Source organism: Mustela lutreola, chromosome 5 (genome assembly GCF_030435805.1).
Source record: "Mustela lutreola isolate mMusLut2 chromosome 5, mMusLut2.pri, whole genome shotgun sequence".
Lineage (NCBI taxonomy): Eukaryota > Metazoa > Chordata > Mammalia > Carnivora > Mustelidae > Mustela > Mustela lutreola.
Window position 1 is genome coordinate 141,539,126 of NC_081294.1, and position 19,976 is coordinate 141,559,101.

A 19,976-nucleotide genomic window follows, 5' to 3' on the forward strand; every position below is an offset into this window, starting at 1 on the left:
GGAGAGATTAAAAGCTTCCAGGACAAACAACAACTGAAAGAATTTGCAAACGCCAAAGCAGCTCTACAGGAAATATTGAAAGGGGTCCTCTAAGCAAAGAGAGAGCCTACAAGTGGTAGATCAGAAAGGAACAGAGACCATATACAGTAACAGTCACCTTACAGGCAATACAATGGCACTAAATTCATATCTCTCAATAGTTACCCTGAATGTGAATGGGCTAAATGCCCCTGTCAAAAGACACAGGGTATCAGAATGGATAAAAAAACAAAACCCATCTATATGTTGCCTCCAAGAAACACATTTTAAGCCCGAAGACACCTCCAGATTTAAAGTGAGGGGGTGGAAAAGAATTTACCATGCTAATGGACATCAGAAGAAAGCAGGAGTGGCAATCCTTATATCAGATCAATTAGATTTTAAGCCAAAGACTATAATAAGAGATGAGGAAGGACACTATATCATACTCAAAGGGTCTGTCCAACAAGAAGATTTAACAATTTTAAATATCTATGCCCCCAATGTGGGAGCAGCCAACTATATAAACCAATTAATAACAAAATCAAAGAAACACATCAAGAATAATACAATAATAGTAGGGGACTTTAACACTCCCCTCACTGAAATGGACAGGTCATCCAAGCAAAAGATCAGCAAGGAAATAAAGGCCTTAAGTGACACACTGGACCAGATGGACATCACAGATATATTCAGAATATTTCATCCCAAAGCAACAGAATACACATTCTTCTCTAGTGCACATGGAACATTCTCCAGAATAGATCACATCCTCGGTCCTAAATCAGGACTCAACAGGTATGAAAAGATTGGGATCATTCCCTGCATATTTTCAGACCACAATGCTCTAAAGCTAGAACTCAACCACAAAAGGAAGTTTGGAAAGAACCCAAATACATGGAGACTAAACAGTATCCTTCTAAAGAATGAATGGGTCAACCAGGAAATTAAAGAAGAATTTAAAAAATTCATGGAAACAAATGATAGTGAAAATACAACGGTTCAAAATCTGTGGGACACAACAAAGGCAGTCCTGAGAGGAAAATATATAGCGGTACAAGCCTTTCTCAAGAAACAAGAAAGGTCTCAGATACACAACCTAACCCTACACCTAAAGGAGCTGGAGAAAGAACAAGAAAGAAACCCTAAGCCTAGCAGGAGAAGAGAAATCATAAAGATCAGAGCAGAAATCAATGAAATAGAAACCAAAAAAACAATAGAACAAATCAACGAAAGTAGGAGCTGGTTCTTTGAAAGAATTAATAAAATTGATAAACCCCTGGCCCGACTTATCAAAAAGAAAAGAGAAAGGACCCAAATAAATAAAATCATGAATGAAAGAGGAGAGATCACAACTAACACCAAAGAAATACAAACTATTATAAGAACATACTATGAGCAACTCTACGGCAATAAATTTGACAATCTGGAAGAAATGGATGCATTCCTAGAAACATATAAACTACCACAACTGAACCAGGAAGAAATAGAAAGCCTGAACAGACCCATAACCAGTAAGGAGATTGAAACAGTCATTAAAAATCTCCAAACAAACAAAAGCCCAGGGCCAGACGGCTTCCCGGGGGAATTCTACCAAACATTTAAAGAAGAACTAATTCCTATTCTCCTGAAACTGTTCCAAAAAATAGAAATGGAAGGAAAGCTTCCAAACTCATTTTATGAGGCCAGCATCACCTTGATCCCAAAACCAGACAAGGATCCCACCAAAAAAGAGAGCTATAGACCGATATCCTTGATGAACACAGATGCGAAAATACTCAACAAAATACTAGCCAATAGGATTCAACAGTACATTAAAAAGATTATTCACCACGACCAAGTGGGATTTATTCCAGGGCCGCAAGGTTGGTTCAACATCCGCAAATCAGTCAATGTGATACAACACATCAATAAAAGAAAGAACAAGAACCATATGATACTCTCAATAGATGCTGAAAAAGCATTTGACAAAGTACAACATCCCTTCCTGATCAAAACTCTTCAAAGTGTAGGGATAGAGGGCACATACCTCAATATCATCAACGCCATCTATGAAAAACCCACCGCAAATATCATTCTCAATGGAGAAAAACTGAAAGCTTTTCCGCTAAGGTCAGGAACACGGCAGGGATGTCCATTATCACCACTGCTATTCAACATCGTACTAGAGGTCCTAGCCTCAGCAATCAGACAACAAAAGGAAATTAAAGGCATCCAAATCGGCAAAGAAGAAGTCAAATTATCACTCTTTGCAGATGATATGATACTATATGTGGAAAACCCAAAAGACTCCACTCCAAAACTGCTAGAACTTATACAGGAATTCAGTAAAGTGTCAGGATATAAAATCAATGCACAGAAATCAGTTGCATTTCTCTACACCAACAGCAAGACAGAAGAAACGGAAATTAAGGAGTCAATCCCATTTACAATTGCATCCAAAACCATAAGATACCTAGGAATAAACCTAACCAAAGAGACACAGAATCTATACTCAGAAAACTATAAAGTACTCATGAAAGAAATTGAGGAAGACACAAAGAAATGGAAAAATGTTCCATGCTCCTGGATTGGAAGAATAAATATTGTGAAAATGTCTATGCTACCTAAAGCAATCTACACATTTAATGCAATTCCTATCAAAGTACCATCCATCTTTTTCAAAGAAATGGAACAAATAATTCTAAAATTTATATGGAACCAGAAAAGACCTCGAATAGCCAAAGGGATATTGAAAAAGAAAGCCAACGTTGGTGGCATCACAATTCCGGACTTCAAGCTCTATTACAAAGCTGTCATCATCAAGACAGCATGGTACTGGCACAAAAACAGACACATAGATCAATGGAACAGAATAGAGAGCCCAGAAATAGACCCTCAAATCTATGGTCAACTAATCTTCGACAAAGCAGGAAAGAATGTCCAATGGAAAAAAGACAGCCTCTTCAATAAATGGTGCTGGGAAAATTGTACAGCCACATGCAGAAAAATGAAATTGGACCATTTCCTTACACCACACACAAAAATAGACTCAAAATGGATGAAGGACCTCAATGTACGAAAGGAATCCATCAAAATCCTTGAGGAGAACACGGGCAGCAACCTCTTCGACCTCTGCCGCAGCAACATCTTCCTAGGAACAATGCAAAAGGCAAGGGAAGCAAGGGCAAAAATGAACTACTGGGATTTCATCAAGATCAAAAGCTTTTGCACAGCAAAGGAAACAGTTAACAAAATCAAAAGACAACTGACAGAATGGGAGAAGATATTTGCAAACGACATATCAGATAAAGGACTAGTGTCCAGAATCTATAAAGAACTTAGCAAACTCAACACCCAAAGAACAAATAATCCAATCAAGAAATGGGCAGAGGACATGAACAGACATTTCTGCAAAGAAGACATCCAGATGGCCAACAGACACATGAAAAAGTGCTCCATATCACTCGGCATCAGGGAAATACAAATCAAAACCACAATGAGATATCACCTCACACCAGTCAGAATGGCTAAAATCAACAAGTCAGGAAATGACAGATGCTGGCGAGGATGCGGAGAAAGGGGAACCCTCCTACACTGTTGGTGGGAATGCAAGCTGGTGCAGCCACTCTGGAAAACAGCATGGAGGTTCCTCAAAATGTTGAAAATAGAACTGCCCTATGACCCAGCAATTGCACTATTGGGTATTTACCCTAAAGATACAAATGTAGTGATCCAAAGGGGCACATGCACCCGAATGTTTATAGCAGCAATGTCCACAATAGCCAAACTATGGAAAGAACCTAGATGTCCATCAACAGATGAATGGATCAAGAAGATGTGGTATATATACACAATGGAATACTATGCAGCCATCAAAAGAAATGAAATCTTGCCATTTGCGACAACATGGATGGAACTAGAGCGTATCATGCTTAGCGAAATAAGTCAAGCAGAGAAAGACAACTATCATATGATCTCCCTGATATGAGGAAGTGGTGATGCAACATGGAGGCTTAAGTGGGTAGAAGAAGAATCAATGAAACAAGATGGGATTGGGAGGGAGACAAACCATAAGTGACTCTTAATCTCACAAAACAAACTGAGGGTTGCCGGGGGGAGGGGGTTTGGGAGAAGGGGGTGGGATTATGGACATTGGGGAGGGTATGTGCTTTGGTGAGTGCTGTGAAGTGTGTAAACCTGGTGATTCACAGACCTGTACCCCTGGGGATAAAAATATATGTTTATGAAAAATAAAAAATTAAAAGATAAAAAAAAAAGAGTGGCTTATTGTAAAAATATATGAGACTATTCCCAGTAGTGGGGGAAATTCAGTGTATTTTTAGGATTCTATAGAATTACTTCCTCAAATACACGCCTACAATATATACTTCAGCTGTAACTGTTTCACACAAGTTACATAGTATTACTAATAACATCTAACACTAACTAACTGTTTTCTATCATTCAGGCATGGTTCTAAGCCTAGTTCTCTCAGGTACCACCTTATCTTCTCTGTGGGGAGACTTAGTAATGTGGTCACTGTAAACACAAAGGAATGTAGGAATGTTCTTTGTTTAATCCAAGTCATCTATTCTCTTGTTTGGATATCAAGTGCAAGTTATACAAATTCAAGTTGAGGATAGTTTCCACTAGATGACACAATTGCTCTAGTCTGTTGGTTGTGGCAGTCCTTCAGTCCTGTGAGTACCAGCTGGGCCCCTGGGATACAATGATGTAATCTTTAGGTCATAGAATAGTGATGCTGACTTACATCATAATAGCCCTTGATGGTATATTGAGTGCTGGTCAGGACAGTGGTCTAGTGAGAAAGTAGTTTCTCAAGTGATTTGTTGTTCTTGATCATACTGGTTTGATTCTTTATCATCAGTTGAGTTTTTGAAAGTAGAATTTCAGAGAGAAAGGTACTGTCTGGAGTCCCTCTCTGAAGAGGTGAATCATGAAGAGGAAACAAAAAAGGAAACATCTGGAAAGCCCATCGTCCCCCCCAAGTGCCAAAAAGTCAAGAGGTATGTGTTAAGCATATTCCCTGAGAATAAGGTAAGAAGGAATTTCCTCTAAAGAAAGAGGGAGAGAGGATTCGTAGCTGCAGAAAGGGAGAGGAAGAGGGAAGAGAGCGAGGGATGTGTTTATGCTGGTCTTTGAGGACTCAGGTGGTCTGAGAGTAGAGAAAGTTCAAATCCTTGTCTCTGCAGCTGAGGACCTGTGCTATCTATACATGTCTCCCTGGGCTACTGCATCATATGGTGGTTGATTAGTACAAGTTTTATTGAAAATTATTTTCCTTTATGTTATTTCTGCCTAAGGGCATCGGTTAAGTATATGATGTTATTAAAAGCTTTCTAGTAGTACATTCTCCTGTTAATGAAGAAGAAAATGTGACTCATGGAGGTGAGGAATAACTTTTAAAAAGGACTTAAAACTGGTTGTACAGGGATGAGAGTATAAGGTGAGAATTTATTTACTCAGAAGCAAGAAAATTGTTTTGTCTCAGAGGATGAGAAAGTGAGTGTGGGGCTCCTATGTGAATTGTAAGGAACGGGCAGAGCACACGCACACCGCTGTTTAATAAGTTAAATTGAGGAAGTAGTTTGTTTCTGAAGAAATGGAAAACTGAAAGAGTTCTGGTTACTATGGAGATTAAAAGTAAACAGGTAACTGCTGTGAGTCAGAAACATTGTTCAGTGGTGGGAGGGGGACAGATCAGAGCTAACCCCAACGTTCCACGTGGTGTCTCCTACTCCAGGTGGATAACTTGGTATTTCCAATAATGTTTGGGGTTTCTGGGAAGTGAGGTTGTCTGCAATTCACCTTCAGTAAAATTCGTGCATGTTGAGAGCTGTTCCTGAGTGTAAAGTAAACATGCACTCACAACCATGTGTTCACATAGATACACGTATAGAACATTAATACCCCAGGAAAAGGTAATTATTATCAAACATAATTGTCCATTTACTCTGTACCAGGTTTAATTATTTGCCTCTCAAAAACACATCATATCCCCGCTTCATTAGCTAGAGTAGATCTGGTCTTTGAAGCGAACGCACAAATAAATCTATTTCTTGCTTATGTAACAATTCAGAGTATAGTAGGGCAAGTCTCCTGGGCTGATGGAGACTTTGTTTTCATTAACAGGAGCTTTCAAATAGATGCTGGGTGATCCACATCTTAGCTGGGAAAGTGAAACGTGTGGAGGGACATAGAGGAGGTATTTATGATTCTGTCTGGAAGTGGCACATGTCAATTCCACTCATTGTTCAGTTCAGAAAACTTAACCACGTGGTCAGAATTGCTACAAGAGTTGTCAATAAATGCAATCTAGTAGTATGTCCAGGTAGAATAGAGATAGCTTGCACTTACTGTTCTATTTACAAAGAGCACGGCTTATACAAAGCCAGTTACTCCTGATATAAACACAATAAATGAACCATATCAGGCCCTGAAAATGGAGGCCATGTGTATTCACTAAACATCTCACGTTGTGGACTCTTCTTGTTTGCTTTATGGGTGGATAAGCACACAAACACTTAATGTGGACCACATCTCTCTTATTTTTATGTAATTGAATTTACAAGAAGATCTGGAGAATCAACAAAAGGCAGCGGCCTCAAATTCAGTCCAGATGACAAAGAAGGCTTCATCTTCTTCCTCAGAGTATTTCTCCATCAACTCTTTGGAAAACAAGCTCACTGGTGCTGGTAAGGAGAGTGTGTTGAATATATTGTGACTTACTGCACAGCCAAATTACCTTCTTTTATTCAACTTTCAGTAAAAACACCAACCATGTCAAATTTCTACACAAGACTTCTATAAAGCACAGCAGACCCCGAGGCAGACAGGGTGGGCATGAGGCGCTCCCTCCATCAGGGTTTGAGGCGTGTTGAGTGCTGCGGTAGTGGGAGCAGAGGGGGTTGGCCTGTCACCTTGCTGGGGGTTGTTGCTGGGACCTGGGCTGGGCTGGGTGGATGTGTGGCCATCAGAAGTGAACAGAGCAATCAAGGCATTGTGGGCATTGATCTGCCCATCACTTGATACAAGGCTGCCTGATACAAGGCTGCCTGGTCTTCTTCCATGATCAACAGAAACCATCAGTTGCCAGGGAAAAGTCCTTACTAGGACTGGAATAATCCCAGAAAGGTCAGCAGAGAGCAGTGCTTTTTCTTGAAGAAATGCTGGGATAGGGTCTGGGTATGAGAATGTTAGCAGAGAAACATGGAAGGGTATGTCAGTGTGAACCACCAAAGCATTTATGTTATCAGGAAGGCATGAAAGTACCAACAGCTTTAAGTAGGACAGAAGCAGTCAGATTCTCAAGAGTTGGACTTAGAGTGGAGTAAGAGACATCCAGTCCGAGACCCATCCCTTTCATGTGCTTTGGTAGCCTGTGTTCTGACATTCATCCCTTTACAAACCCTCTGCACTCCTCATCCTCATTATTCAATTCCTTGTAATCTTCCACATGCTTCTGAATTCTCTATGCCATGTGGTTGTCCCTACCATAAAAACAGTGATGATTTCTCTGACTTCTGAATCTCTAGATAAGTTACCCCTGTTTTTAAATTTCATAGATGCATACAATGTATAGTTTGTGTCTAGTTCCTTTCATCATTAAATCTGTGAAATTTAATATTATATATATGCATATACATTTATATTTTCTTACACAGTCTTCTCTATACCTCCATTTCCTTTAGATCTTTACGCAGTCTCAAAGCTCATATATTCTTTCTCTTACAACATTTGACTTTTACGTCCTCTAATGTTCTTTCATTATTCCCTTAGATTACACAAATACACCAATTCTACTCTCAAAGACAGTATTCCTAATAATTATCTGGTACATCTAAATCCTGCAACAACATATACACCCCCAAATCTGTTGTCTCAGGATGTGGAATCTACACATGTGGATATGTGCAAAACTAAAACACATAAAGCATGCATACCATTCTCAGTCACACAAAATTCACCCCATATTCAGAATCACAAACACCAATGCAGTTACACATTAGGCCCTGGCCCTGTTTGAACTTTCACACACAAAGCACCTTACATCCATCACACCATTATGATACAACAGGTGCCCAGTACATGTATCAGACACACCCACAGGAAATGATGGTATTATTAAACAGTTAACTAGTGAGCAGTGAGCTTGGTTACCATGGCAACAGAAACACGGACATAACAATGAGGAATATGTTCTTCAAAAATAAAACTTGTTTGTCTCATTTGAGGTTATAAATCTCTAGGAGTTCAGAATGCAGAGGGTAAAAGGGTAACAGATGTGAAGGAAGGCAAATGGTACTGAAAATCCTAACCACAGTGAATTACTATCAGGAACCATAGTAGCAGCATCCAGACAGAAAGACAGGATAGTGCAATAGGCCAATTCTTTGCCCAAACTAAAGATAACTATTTAGGGCAAAATAAGTATTTGCATGGGGTGTGGGGAGAGTGGAGAAAGTAGAATAGGGACAAGAGTCTAAGAGGGGAACAGATTGGGACCAGCAGTTTTTATGACTTATTCAGTTTTTTAGGACCATCAAGTTACACACACATTATCCCCAACCTGGCCACTCTTTGGAAGACAGTCTTCCAGACCATGAGGCAAAAAGTGAATCACCTGTATCAGAATACTTCACCTGTTACTCCTCATTCTCTTAAGAAGAAAGGAAGGGCATTTCAAGTCTAGGCAGATGAGGGAAGAGGGGGTCTGAATAGACCTATAGACATCCTGCTCAGCATCTCTCCAAAGCCAGAGGGAGAAAGGTGCACATGAGGCTCAGTTATAATCTTATTCTCTGCCCTGATTTGGGAATATGAGTCTCCTGTTTCTGTACCCTCAATAGGAACTCATTACAAGCACTTCACTTTTAGCGGGTAGAGAGGAACTGTGTGCCTACATTGTGGGGAAGATATCACTTATTGAGGGAAGAAGTGGAATTCATAGGCACAGTATTCACAATTTGTGTAGTGTCAGTTAAACCTAAAAGGGAAGAATAAATGTAAAATGAAACCATAGCTTGTAGTACTCTAGAAATATCAAACTGCAGAGTACGTAAAAGCTCCAAATTGATAGTCATCCACATTAAGGGTCCTATGCTAATGACTTCCTGAACGTGAACTCAGTCTAAAACTACAAAGTACACAATCTAAGAAAGGTTCTGCAAACATAGTGAATATTAAGGTTTAACATCAAAGAAGATCATTTAATTGAACAGTGCTATAGGGATGGTAAATAAGAATGTTTACAGTTAATAAAGATGTAAAGTCATAAAACACTACAAAGAAAAAAATATTTAAAAAACCTAAATTTTTAGAAGTGAAAAATAATGTTATAGAAATTATAAATAATGTGACACACAGATCACTTTTAATAAAGGGAAGACATACTGCTGTACGTCTCTAGAAGGATGCTGCAGTGTCACCCATGACACTCATGCTACCTTCACATGCAATGGCCATGTCACCTCTGCAGTCTTTGCATAAAATTGTTGAGGAAACGTGACAGACACATACAGCAGACTGTGTTCACAAACATGGCACACATACTAAGTCCCTAGAAAATACACCACCCCCACTGAATTGTCTCATTTCTAAACCAACATGACCTATCAGACACACTCCAGCGACCTAAGAGAAAAGGTAGTTGCATTTTGTGAAGTAAAAATTGAGTTATAAGCTTCCCTGAAGTTTTTAAACCAAGGAGGAGATGTAATATGTTTGAGTTAATTTCTAAGGAACAAAAATGGACCTATTTCCTGAACATTAAGTTTAGAAACGTAGATTAGGAGGAAGAAAAACTAACCAGTGATTTTTGTGATATGTTTGAATTCATGGCAGAGTTAGAGATGATCCTAGAAATACACATATTTTACCAGGGAAATAACCAACAGCCTAGAATTTCGCTGTTCATTGGTAAGGTTTAGAGGTAGGCTTATGTGTACGGTGAGTGTAGATGCAAAAATTAATCAGAACAGTGTGTGGGAATGTGAGGAGGGTGACACCACCAACTGGGCCAAGTGACAGCTGAGCCATTTGGCAGTCAGTACCTCCTAGGAGGGGAGCTGTGCCCAATGTGGGGAGGTGTGGCCTAGAGTCAGCCTTGGGAACCTACTAGAGCCTCCTGGTCCTGCAGAGCTGTGCAGCAGAGCCCTCAGGTAAGGTCCGACCCAGGTACCTGAAAGAGGAGGCCAAGGAGCAGTAGTGGAAGTCTGTCAGTTCCTTCCTGTAAATTCGAACCCTCCCAGGAAGCAACAGAACTTTCATATCATAAACCACAGCTGGCAGACCAAAGACCTTTACTGACATGCTCCGAATTTATTCTAGTGGTAAACAGAATAGTCAGAGGGCAGGCATCTTATTACCATGTACTAGGCAAGAATTTGAGCCTCTGATCCATGGCAAAAAACAACATAAGGCTTTCAGAGGTAACCAGACATTTCATTCCAGAAAATGTTTTTAGATACCTAGATTTTAGAACTTCAAACAGAAGCTGGACTATAATCTTCATGGGGACAAGTGCCATGTGGTTTATCATACATGCTATTTCTTGAATGTTTAGTGAAGGCAAAAAAAAAAAAAAAAATTAAGAAAAAGTCACCTATCTGCTCTTCCTTCTCTTTCTCAGAAGTTTTAAACACATCTGAAGATATTTTATCTGGACCCTCTGGGTTGGCCCAAGGCCATGGCCAGATGGCAGCAGATGCAATCTCACAATACTCTTGTTTGTCTGCAGACAAGCTTTTTCACTGTGGTTTGTGGTGGGGGAGAAGTAGGGCTGAAGGGGAATCAGGCAGGGAGGTAAGGCAGCATGTTAACTCAAAATTAGAATTAAGTGCCCGTGCTCAGCTATGGCCATAAATGGCCCCTTTGCTCAAGGACTGCCCAAGGTCACTGTTCTTAAATAATAGGCAGAGATGTACCATGTCAGGATCCCGGTCTTCTTTGGAAGATGCTCTTAAAGGATCTGAATAGGAAGATTAAAAATCTAAGAGAAATGTAGAAATACAATTCTGGAAGAGGAGTTTGGGGAAAGTTAGTGAAGTCTTAATTTGAACATCTCCAGCACCAGGATTCCCAGGAAGACCTGAAAATTTTTTTTTGTCTATATCTATAATATCATTATATCTATCTATCCTCTCTCTACATATATATGTGTGTATAGATAGACACCAACATAGAAGTAGATAGATACACTTGCAGAATTCTTCATAAAACTTGTACCCCATCCTCCCTAATTACACAGTTTCTCATGAGGAAAATCAAGCTGAAAATACCCAATGTTAGTGACTCCATACTGTTTCAGAGACATGGTTCTTTCTACATCTTCAGTGCTCTTTACACATTTCCAGAAATCCTACATGCAAGGTACTCAGTATTATGGGTATCCACCAAAAACATAATTTTGATCATTGTTATTTACTTCTCTTTTGGAGTAAGTGAAGTTTTAAGAGGTAAACTCACCTTAATATTAGAGTTTTCTACTGAGAAAATCACTTAATTTCCGTGAGAGCAAGTGTCACGTGTGGTAATGTTGTCTAACTTAGAGTGTTTACTCAGTGTGGCACTTCTGAAAGGATACAGACTCCAGAAGATGCCGCATCTCAATATATTGTTTTATTTTTATTCCATTCACCAGAATTCAAGACCACCCAGGAGGTCGGAGCCCATCCCAAGTCCTCTGCCGTGGTCCCTCCTGGTGGTGAGGCTGCAGAAGAATCATCTGCCTCATCCTACTACACCTGTTTTTCTTCCATATCGCAAATCATTAGGGCTAATCAGGATGGTAAGGGAAATACACAGGTGGGGTCTGAGCATGAATGGGAGGTACAACTGAGCTGCTCAGCCCAAGCCCTCTTATTTAAGTCTCCACTTAAAAATCTGAAGAGGGCTTCAGGGCAGAGGCACTAAGACTGAAGGCTCTGCAGAGGGACAAATGGGAATGTGCCTCCAGGGTTAGGACCCAGTTACTCGTGAGAGTGCTGGGATAGCTGGGGGCCGGGAAGAGCACTGTGCTGGTGTGGGCCTTTCATCATAGTCTTCCCCCTCAGGTGAGCATAGACTCCTCACACACACTCCTGCATCCGTCTGCCTTCCTACCAGTTATGGTCCCATTTCTCCTTCCCTTTGCTTTTAGACATGCCTTCATTCTTCATCAATCTTCCCATTCTCTTGTATGTGAGGGTGCAGCTATGCCCTCATACCCTCACTCCTTCACACAATCAGACTCACCCATTTACACACTAATGCCATACGGAATTTACATCCCCTCACACCAATCACCTGGTTTAACTACCTCACACTAAGCCAAATTGTGGAAAATTGGTACACCCTGAGAGGGGTGCACCTTCATAGAGAGCCTTACTCATCCATGTGCCACTTCATGCACGAAGACATGAGCTGCATGTCTTTACAGAGCTGCATGTTCGGGGAGCCCAGGTCACTTCTGGTAACACTCTAAGTCCTGTTGTCTCATGACAAGAAACGGCACCAGTCCTGCACTTGTACATATGCTCTGCCACACTGTGGAATACGCATGCACACACTCATCCGCCATCACCTTGCACCATCATCAGAAACACTCATCAGGGTCTCCTGGGTGGCTCAGTCATTTGGGCAGCCAACGCTTGGTTTTGGCTCAGGTCCTGATCTCGGCATCATGTGATCAAGCCCCGCGTCAGGCTCCATGTTCAGCAGAGAGTCTGCTTGTCCCTCTCCCTCCACCCCTCCTGTCTCTCTGAAATAAACAAAACACTGAAGAAAAAAAAAAAAAAGAAAAAGAAAAAACCCACCACTCACCAACTGTGTCCCAAAACACACTTGCAACTCCACAAGACACACCACACCCTCATTCCCACATAGCTAGACCATGTACACACCTCAAAGCATAGCACTCAGACACTTGCTCTGTGAGAGCAAGTGTCACGTGTGGTAATGTTGTCTAACTTAGAGTGTTTACTCAGTGTGGCACTTCTGAAAGGATACAGACTCCAGAAGATGCCGCATCTCAATATATTGTTTTATTTTTATTCCATTCACCAGAATTCAAGACCACCCAGGAGGTCGGAGCCCATCCCAAGTCCTCTGCCGTGGTCCCTCCTGGTGGTGAGGCTGCAGAAGAATCATCTGCCTCATCCTACTACACCTGTTTTTCTTCCATATCGCAAATCATTAGGGCTAATCAGGATGGTAAGGGAAATACACAGGTGGGGTCTGAGCATGGATGGGAGGTACAACTGAGCTGCTCAGCCCAAGCCCTCTTATTTAAGTCTCCACTTAAAAATCTGAAGAGGGCTTCAGGGCAGAGGCACTAAGACTGAAGGCTCTGCAGAGGGACAAATGGGAATGTGCCTCCAGGGTTAGGACCCAGTTACTCGTGAGAGTGCTGGGACAGCTGGGGGCCGGGAAGAGCACTGTGCTGGTGTGGGCCTTTCATCATAGTCTTCCCCCTCAGGTGAGCATAGACTCCTCACACACACTCCTGCATCCGTCTGCCTTCCTACCAGTTATGGTCCCATTTCTCCTTCCCTTTGCTTTTAGACATGCCTCCATTCTTCATCAATCTTCCCATTCTCTTGTATGTGAGGGTGCAGCTATGCCCTCATACCCTCACTCCTTCACACAATCAGACTCACCCATTTACACACTAATGCCATACGGAATTTACATCCCCTCACACCAATCACCTGGTTTAACTACCTCACACTAAGCCAAATTGTGGAAAATTGGTACACCCTGAGAGGGGTGCACCTTCATAGAGAGCCTTACTCATCCATGTGCCACTTCATGCACGAAGACATGAGCTGCATGTCTTTACAGAGCTGCATGTTCGGGGAGCCCAGGTCACTTCTGGTAACACTCTAAGTCCTGTTGTCTCATGACAAGAAACGGCACCAGTCCTGCACTTGTACATATGCTCTGCCACACTGTGGAATACGCATGCACACACTCATCCGCCATCACCTTGCACCATCATCAGAAACACTCATCAGGGTCTCCTGGGTGGCTCAGTCATTTGGGCAGCCAACGCTTGGTTTTGGCTCAGGTCCTGATCTCGGCATCATGTGATCAAGCCCCGCGTCAGGCTCCATGTTCAGCAGAGAGTCTGCTTGTCCCTCTCCCTCCACCCCTCCTGTCTCTCTGAAATAAACAAAACACTGAAGAAAAAAAAAAAAGAAAAAGAAAAAAACTCACCACTCACCAACTGTGTCCCAAAACACACTTGCAACTCCACAAGACACACCACACCCTCATTCCCACATAGCTAGACCATGTACATACCTCAAAGCAAAACACTCAGAGAATTCTGAAATATCACATGTGTATATACTTAGGCTCCACATGTCTGCATAGGAATAGTCTCATGGGCATCTCGCCTCCTCCGGATACCGCGGACTTATTCTATTTGTCTTACACTTGAAATTTTCTTTCCTAGGAGCTCCTCAAACAGACCAGCTTGTTTCTTGTTCCAAGAAATGTGAGACTTCCTCACACTTTCTATATAGCTCCTTTACTTTGCAGCTGGCTAATGATCCTAAGCCTTCTGTGTCCTCTGCAAACACAGAAGAGGAAACATTCATGAATGTCTACTATATGAATGTAAGAACAAAAAGGGGTGTGGCTGTCCTCAATGATGAGCAAGAAAGCCTGGAGCCTCCTACCAAAAAAACAAAAAAAGAAAAAAAGACCTTTTCTGATCTCCAGGGAGCAGTCACCCCCTCTTGCACTACTAAGGAGCCACCAACTTGCAGTGCATCCAGGCAGACAATAGAAGAGCAGGAGAAAGGGAAGGAGGCTGACAGTCCACCAGTGCCTCCAGCTGCCGAGGAATATCCCAGGGCCAAGACGCCTGAATGGCTCGTGACCCTGGATAGTGGCTTCAGGTGCATGGCCTGCTGCCGGGTCTTTCCTAGCTTGGAGGTCCTCCAGGAACACGTGAAGCATGGAGTCCGTGAGGGCTTCAGCTGCCATACTTTCCATCTGACCTTGACTTTGCTGGAGAGAAAGAAAAGGGTAGAGAAGGAAAAGAGTAGGCAGACAAAGAATACTAAGAATACTGGCATATAGATGCCAGAAAGCGAAAAATTTTGGCCTGAAGTTGTCTTCATACAAATAAACAGAACTCTTTCTAGTCCCTCCGGGAGAAGCAGTAGAGTAGGCCAGACTCTACTGAGACGGGCTTCATCTTCTCTAAGAAGCCCTAGGACCCATTTTTGTTTATGCACATCCACCACCACCACCACTGCCAGCCCACCACCACCAGGAGCAGACAACCCCTTTCAACTATCTCCACTGCTCTCCCAAGAAGGAGGGAGAAGAAGGCAGTTCACACCATGCAGAACTGCAAGATGGTCTCATACAAACTAAAGAGCAATGACCACTCACATATCATCTCTACCTGAAAAAAGGAGACTGACTGAAGGGAAAACTGCTGGGGGCTGGATTGTAGAAGAGGTGAGGGCCCTAGGAGTAAGAAAACGTCTCAAGTGTTCTTGAGACTCAGGTTTCTGCTGGGGATGCCTCCCAAGGTTCCAGGATAACTGTGTTGAATAATTTCCTTCAGAGGAATACATACTTGGAAGTAGAATGCTTGCTTGATGACAGATTAAGGAGATTGCTTCCTTTCTATGCCCTTTGAGGAGACAGGAGTAAAGACCTGACTAGCAGTTAAGCAGGGCTGAGAAGCCTGGGCCCACCATTCTTAGATTAGCCAAATGACATGGGAGTCACATCCCTTGGCCTGCCTCCCTTTCCAAGGGGTGCAGGGCAAAGCAGAGACAAACTTTGTCTGTTGGAGGAAGGGTTGGTATGCAGGCTAGATGTAGTCCTGCCCTTTTCCTGGGTGAGAGTGAGATCTCAGATGTCATGTTCTAAGTTTCATACCTAGAAGACATGCTGAAGAGTTATAATCAGAGGATTCCTTTTCTTCCACCCTTGATATGTACTAGGAGCCAGTAACTCTGGCTGCTTCCTTTAAAGTGTCAGAAGCAACTGGAAAGAAATAGCGATAGAGGTTACCCTTTTGTCATGGACCATTTCTGGCAATCTGGCAACCTATTTTTTTTTTTAAGAGCAAGAGCAAATAGGTGAAAAGAGTAGAGGGAGAGAAAATTCTTCAACAGGCTCCCCACCCAGTGCAGAGCCTGGCTCAGGGCTCAATCTCATGACCCTGAGATAATGACCTGAGCTGAAATCAAGAGTTGGATGCTTAACCAACTGAGTCACCCAGGCGCCCCAGTTTCAGGCAACTTTGAATGTGTTGCTTTCTTGAGGATCCCCATGTTCTTTTATGAAAGTTCATGATTCCTGCATGTTATTATTTATTTTTGTTATAGCATCAAGTGCTTGTTCTAAGGGATGAGTAGGAGGGTTAAAAATAGATGAGACTGCAAAGACTAGCAAAACCAGCTTTGTACCACAATGAATGAGAGTATATCTTAAAAAGAAGGGCTCTTCTTCTAGGGTCCAAGAGTCATAATGGAACCTGGGAATTGCCCTAAATTTTTTGAATCACATAGAGTGAATGAATGTATATCAGTAAAATAAGAAAAGCTGCCTTCCTCATTGAAACGATCTCCTTTCCTGTTTTGGTGTTCTTGTAGCAACACAGACCCACTGGCCCAAAGATTTCAAATGATGGTGTCCAGCACACCCTGCAGTCTGATGGGAGCACAGAAGTTCTCCTAAGCCCGCCTAGCATCTAGGGATGGCTGGCTGAAGATAGATATACCTGATACTCTGCAGCTGCTCCCAGTTGACCTGGTAAAATGCGGTGCCCAGCTCTAGAGAAAATATCCGCCTAGAGCTGTGAGAAGTACAAGGAATGCTGGGAATTACTGGGCACTCAGGAGCCCCATGGAATAACTCCTGCTGACCCTCCCCACCCTGCCAGGAGGCAGGCACCACTGAAAATCCCTGCAAGATTGCCTTGTTGGGAAGAGGGCAGTTTGGGTAGAGAGATGTTAGTACTGTGATCAGGCCATGACACCTTCCTAGAGCTTTGGCTGGTGGAATAAGAAGATTGATGACAGCTTGGCAGAACTCAAGGGAGGAGACTGTTAACTTGACAGAGGATCTAAAAGGATATTTCTGATCTCTTTCCTCCGTTTGACTTCTACTTGTCGCTTCTCAAGTCCCTGGATTTACTGTAGGTTTGAAGACCTGACTTGTAGTCTTACTCTCCAGGCCCGCCCTTACTCTTCACTCCTCCACGTCTTCTCTCTATGAATATGTGCCTGAACACTCCAAATATCAATGGTCCAGATTGTAATCCATATTCTTCCTCCCCTCCACTTGCACCCAAACATTTGCTCCACTGTAGTCTCTGTTAACTTATACTTATTTTTCTATATCCTTTTCTTTATATGAACATACACCTTTCTCCTTATCTTTTTCTAATATACTCACTTGCACAGTTATCTGGCTGACAGATAGACATTCTTATTATTGAGAGAGAAAAAGCTATTTCACAAATGAAACAAAAGCAAAGAAAACCCCCCACTTGGCTTCTCTGAGCTTGTGCACACATAGGTGTGCAAATACTTCTTATACAGTCACAGGAGAGAGGATGGAACATGTAATAAATCATCATGGATGATCAAATATGTCTACACAAGGGTGTCACAGAAGTCATAATGCAGCCTTAAACTTAATTTTAGAAGCATAAAAGACACCAAGTTTTGAAAAATATAATTTACATGTTCAATTATTTGCAAGTCACTTACACTTCAATTGTGCATTTTCAAAGATAAATTTTTAATATTTCTTTTGTCACTCTTCCATAATCAATCAGAAGGTCAGAAACAGGGAAATTTTCAAGTGTTCTTTATAGTTCGCAAATAATATAAGGAAAATTAAAATAGTTCAACTTTGAAATGGGATCATTTGTAACTTTTAGCTTTGCACTTTCAGAAGTGCATGTTTCAGAAGTTCATGACTGCTATATGGCGTTTGGGACATACATATTTACACAGGTTTGTATAACAGTTTATATATGTATATATATACAAACCTGTATATACCTAGGCCTATACACGTATTTCCTTTTCTCTCTATATATATCTCAGATATAGTGAGGCTGTCCCCATGGATATGGACATATAAGAAGTTTATGTGCACCTGTGTGCCATTGAAGCCAAGAGAAGGATTATAATTGTTTTTGCTTTCATCTGCCTAGTTCTTTAATCTTCTTCCTGTGATAGTGTCTTCACTTTCTGGCCAAATATATGGGCAAGCAAGTCAGACTAGCCAAGTGAAGTCCTTACTTCAACACTTGGCTTACATAGTTTACCTAGGTGTAGAACCTGTGTTGGAACAGTCTGTACTGATAGCTTAGACAATTGAAACAGGAGCTAGAGACTGGGCAGTTTCCTGGTGAGTGATCTTTTGTCCGCAACCCAAATTAAAGTCTGTGAGCCTGCACTGCACTCCTTCAGTTCTTCTTTTTCGGATGACCTGGCCATTTCAGTTAGGACTTTAATATGCTAAGCATCTCCACCAACCCTTCAATAAATTCTTGTTTTGTTTGCATTAGCCTGAGTCATTTACTGTTGTTTGAAACCTAATGTCCCTTAATTTGGATGCAAATTAGCTTCAATATGATCATTTCTTCCATTTTATTTATGGAAACAGTATGGCCTAGAATGAAATAATATATTTCTCTGACTTTATACTGAAACAGTAAGGGATATACTTAAACTCAGTAGGTATACTATATCCTTGATTAATTAGGAAGGTGCAGGAAAAATGTTTGGGTGTATAAGCAAAAGATCAGACTTCAAAACAGTCAAACTGGATTTTATCTCTTACTGCCACTTAGCAAATTCACAGACGTTCTGAGTCAATGTTCTGTCTTAAAAATGGATTTCGTAATACTAAAGTAATCCTAGTGGGGAGGATAATGAGATGCGAGTAAAAACACATTACTTAGCCACTCAAAAGATTCATTTTTGGTATTTGCTTTCCTTACCTTTGATTATCAGTAGTTTGAGTAAGACATGTCTGGGTAGGATTTTTAAAAAATATTGTTTGAGATATGCTGAGCTTTTTAAAAAAGTTAATTATGATAAAACTCATCAGAGAAGTCCCATGTATACCCATCACCCCCTTTTCTTCAGCATAGTTATAGTTCATTCCCAAACAAAGGAAATTGACTGGAACAAAACAACTAAACACATTGCAGACCTTACTCAGATGTTACTGTTTTTGTGTGTGCTTATATTTTGTCTTTTTATAATTCCATGCCATCTTATGCCCTGTATAGAATTATAATATACATATCACTGCAGTGACAATACAGAAACGTTCTGTCATCCCAAAGCACTTCTCTGAGGCTGGTCTTTATGGACACCATCCCCCCACCTCCCAATTGTCCCTTGCCCCAACTCCTGACCGCCACTTCTGTTCTCCATCTCTGTAGTGTTTTCATTTCACAAATTTTATGGAAATGTAATCATACTGTATGTCAACGTCTGAGACTGGCATTTTCCACTAAGCATAATTTTCTTAAGATCCAGCCAAATTGTTTGAATACACTGATACTTCATTACTTGATTGCTGAGGAGTATTCCATTTAACTCTGTAGAGCATTGCGACACATCCCATGTTCTAAAGTCCTTGGCCATTTATGACTAAAAAGCTGCTGTGACATTCATGCAAAGGTTTTTATGTGGGTATCAGGTTGCTTCCTCCTAGTGTAATGCCTAAAGGTGTTACAGTATAAATATTAGTAAAATGTGTTATACATTACAAGTATTAGTATAATGTATTAATATAAAAGTATAGATATAAGTATTTTTAAGCCATTTTAAGAGATATGCAGTAGTTATTTGTGGTTGTTTGAATTCGTGTTTTCTTGTGACTAAGGATGTTGACTATCTCTCTTCATGTAATTGACATTTGCAAATTCCCTTTTTTGAACTGTGTGTGTAGGTCTTTTACTTCTTTTTAAATTA

The 19,976-nt window shown here is 41.2% G+C and overlaps 1 protein-coding gene across 7 annotated transcripts in view; it reads left to right on the forward strand.

The window, feature by feature from the left end:
• LOC131832573 (protein FAM170A-like) overlaps positions 1-19,618 on the forward strand; it is a 247,044-nt gene extending 227,426 nt beyond the window's left edge. For 5 of the 7 annotated variants that reach the window (XM_059175773.1, XM_059175774.1, XM_059175771.1 and 2 more), the window contains 4 exons: positions 11,663-11,809; positions 13,066-13,212; positions 14,459-15,477; positions 16,626-19,618. In XM_059175773.1, the coding sequence (XP_059031756.1) occupies positions 11,663-11,809; positions 13,066-13,212; positions 14,459-15,090 (926 nt within the window). In that variant the 3' untranslated portion in view covers positions 15,091-15,477; positions 16,626-19,618. Of the gene's footprint in view, positions 1-4,895; positions 5,028-6,593; positions 6,717-11,662; positions 11,810-13,065; positions 13,213-14,458; positions 15,478-16,625 lie in introns of those variants that run through there. The other 2 variants (XM_059175775.1, XM_059175776.1) reach the window with 2 other exon arrangements.
• The last annotated feature ends 358 nt before the right edge of the window (positions 19,619-19,976 follow it).